Source organism: Haematobia irritans, chromosome 4, assembly GCF_050003625.1.
Source record: "Haematobia irritans isolate KBUSLIRL chromosome 4, ASM5000362v1, whole genome shotgun sequence".
NCBI classification, from domain to species: domain Eukaryota; kingdom Metazoa; phylum Arthropoda; class Insecta; order Diptera; family Muscidae; genus Haematobia; species Haematobia irritans.
Window position 1 is genome coordinate 107,736,399 of NC_134400.1, and position 3,537 is coordinate 107,739,935.

The 3,537-nt window shown below is 27.7% G+C and overlaps 1 protein-coding gene across 1 annotated transcript; it reads right to left on the reverse strand.

Annotated features, from left to right (window-relative positions):
* Positions 1-607: 607 nt before the first annotated feature.
* LOC142236284 (uncharacterized) lies at positions 608-3,274 on the reverse strand. The gene is made up of 4 exons (XM_075307547.1): positions 3,140-3,274; positions 1,709-1,830; positions 1,550-1,648; positions 608-1,137 (listed from the first exon to the last, which is right to left on the reverse strand). Exons 1-4 carry the CDS (start codon positions 3,249-3,251, stop codon positions 907-909), a joined length of 564 nt encoding a protein of 187 aa, XP_075163662.1. The 5' UTR covers positions 3,252-3,274; the 3' UTR covers positions 608-906.
* Between the last annotated feature and the right edge of the window lie 263 nt (positions 3,275-3,537).

Below are 3,537 nucleotides of genomic sequence, written 5' to 3' on the forward strand. Positions count from 1 at the left end.
AATACTGATTTCAAGCTACGAACCACACTTAATTCAATATTTGAGCTATCTTGAATTAAGACATATAATGCTTGTATTAATCCCGAAGCTCTTTTCATTATAATCCCGAAAATGCTTCCTTTAAGCTTTCTTAATTCTTATTTTATGCCGGCTCAGTTCTTGATTTACGTTAACCAGTTATCAATTCAATCTATTTAGTACTGGATTCAATCCTGAAAATGTCTCAAATTTGTCATGATCAGTTCTTAATTTAAGTATGAAAGGTACTTAAGTTATGTACACACATTGCTTATTTTAAGAGCGACCTTTTCTTAATTCAATCATTCATCGTACTTTATTTAGGAAAACTCTGCACTTAATTCAAGCTAGAAAAAATTGTATTTGAAGTTTTTATAAGTGCAATTCAATCCGAGAAATTACTTAAATTAAGAGAGAATAATATTTAATTTAAGTTTTGTATATATTCGATATAAGTCGGAAACAATCATAATTTAAGTATAATTTAATCCCGTATCCAAACCCCATAAATAAAACGCGTTTAATTTAGATCACATTTTTATTGACAACAAAAGTTTTATGGCTAAATTATATACATACAATAAGTAGTCAATGAAATAAAAAAGGCTAGTATACATGTTTGGGTCTGACATATACTTTCCCATTATTGATGGGATACAAATGCATTGGAAATGTATTGAATTCATTGATATTTTTCATTTGAATTTGTTCTTTAACTGAACCAACTTCATAGGCTCTGAAGTGTTTATCGAAACTTTTAATTGAAATTTCTTTACATAAAATAAAAACATTTTCAATGTCATTAACATTCTTGTGATAATTAATATAAACATAATTAAGATATTAAGAAAATAAATTAAAAAATAAGGCGATAAAAAATATGTTATTTTAGAATAAAATATATACCTTCAGAGATTCCTCAGACGGCAAAACCCATACAATTTCATCAAGGAGCAAAGTGAATTCATTAATCCTAATTTTTATATCATTAGATACAGCCTCGCTTGCAATTATATTTATAAGTTCATCTCGATAGTCTTTCGTCAGACTTTGATACTTGCGTTCATATTGAATAATTGCCCTTCCAATAGCATTTTCGCATAATATGTCCGCCAAGCTCTAAAGAAAAAAAGTCCGTAGTTCAACTAACGCTAAATTTAACATACATGTTTTTAGTTAAATGATATGTTTTTAGTTAAATTTAATTTTTTTTTTCGAAATTTTGCACGGCTCAATAAAGTTTCATACGGTTTCCAAAAATAGTAAGAATGCACTACTTTATGGTTAAAATGGTCATGATTTGCGCCAATGATTTTTTCTTTACTTTTAGTTTATTTCTTCTCTATTTCGTAAATTACAGTAAAAAATTAAAATTAAATCAAAAAATTATTAAATTTTCTTGTTTTAAACACGCTTTGTTTAAATCTCAAAATAGGGTGCACATTTTAGTGCAATTTTGCCACCAGGTTGTTCATTCTTCCTATATAACAGTTTACTTTTTTCTGTGTAAGAAATAATAGTTTAATTTTACCCTATTTAAATTTTTTTTCCCACGAAAATCACAATTCTTCTTGTGGACATCTTTCGCTTGAGGACCCGCGATTGGCATTGGTACCTCATCGTGGTGTACCTAAATGAAAAGAAATATTTTCAAATTTAAATAAAGCTATTTTTAATGGTCCAGTGTTACCTGTTCATTTCTCCATTTGTAAAGTTTTTCTCGAAATTCAATTCGAAGTCCGAGAACTGGAATGGCTTCCTTTATGTCTTCGTTTTGCAAATAAATTAAATTTGAGCTGTTTATTTTTGCGTCTACAAAACATAGATAAAAATTATAAATAATATTCTATTTAAAAATTGTTTGTTATTAAGTAGTGAAAAGTGAACATTAACGAAAATGTAGATTTATTTCTAAAATTTTAACAAAACTATTTCACTTATAGTAGCATGATATAATTATTATATGATATAATAAAGAATATAAATACAAAAATATAGGAATTAAAAAATTTTTGAATGTCTTTAACGCTATCGAAAGTTCAAAACAGGCTCAATTTAAATAGTTTTACTTTTGAACAATTTTAAACTCCAATTTTTTCCTTCAAAATATGATTTTTAAACTACAGGAAAAATTTAATATGTTTAATATTTATTTTTAATTAGACAAATCTATTAACTTATTTATATCATGCTGTTATTAGTAAATCTTTTTGTTAAACTTGTCAAAATAAATCTACATTTTCTTCCATGTTGAGTTCACTTTTTGGGCGTGAATAAACACAAACATCCACACATGCCTCATTAATACACTATAATGAAGAAGCTTACAAAAATAAGTATACACATTTTCTCAAACACAAGTCTCTTTTCGTTTTAAGTTTGGATGTATGTGCACATGCATATTTCAGTTTGGTAGTATGTACGTATGTATGAAAAAAATTGTTTGAAAACATCACATTCAATATTACTCACATTTTTTCAATTTCCTATTTAATTTCATACTTTCTTATTTCAAATAATAAATCGACCAATTCTAGTAAACTCTTTGAGAGAATCAAATAAAGGCACTATATACATTGGTACAAGCGCACACAAATATTGCTCTGCATACGACAAATATTACATTTTCTAAATAGTGTACCAAACGTTTTCGCACAATTTTTTCTTAGCTAAAAAAACTCGAACACATTTTACGTACATACATACCAACTTAAAATATGTATATGCACATACTACCAAACATAAAACGAGAAAAGGCTTGTGTTTGAGAAAATGTGTATACATACTTATTTTTGTAAGCTTAGGCATGCATGGGTGGGTGCCAACCAGAGTTTGTGTTTATTCACATATTTTAAATTGGTATGTATGGCATGTACGTGAAATATGTGTTGGTAAAAAAAAGTTTAGAAACAAAAAAGCGATCTTTCCTAATAAATAAATTATTGTGTACACAATTACACAAATAAGAAAACATATCTCCTAAAAACATTTATACCAACATATATTTCACGTACATGCCATACATACCAATTTAAAATATGCATTTACACATACATATATACTTGTACCATTACACATTTATATTATTTTTTCACTCACTTTCACTTAAATTTATACTTACCTTTTAGGTATGCGAAAGCCGCACAACAGTTTATTGTTTTTAAAATTTGTTTTAATTCTTTGTCTCCATCTTCCTGTTGGGCTTCGTCCGTATTTACTTCAACCGCACTCATCTTTTCACTATGACTCCAAAACTGAAACTAAAAGCAAAAGTCTAAATGCCTGAGCTAAGTAGAACAGGGATGGAAAATATACACCGTAGCACTAAAAACGTACTTTTGCTAATTAAATCGTACCTTAAAGCAGACAAACTCACTTTTGTCCAAATACTTGTTTTTGAGGTAGGATAGGGTATTTGAAAGAGAAAATTGTAAGTAAATTTTTCTAGATATAAATCCTTACGATTAATATAAAAATGTTTATTTGTTTATATCAAGATCCGTTAGGGCACGGTTAGCT

Bases quoted from the DNA above. Each gene is read 5' to 3' on its own strand.
- LOC142236284 (XM_075307547.1), bottom strand. From the start codon at position 3,251: ATGAGTGCGGTTGAAGTAAATACGGACGAAGCCCAACAGGAAGATGGA. The intron at 1,649-1,708 runs GTAACACTGGAC...CTTTTCATTTAG, and splicing joins ACAAATGGAGAAATGAACAG to GTACACCACGATGAGGTACC. The intron at 1,138-1,549 runs GTAAAATTAAAC...TTTTTTCTTTAG, and splicing joins GGAAAAAAAATTTAAATAGG to AGCTTGGCGGACATATTATG.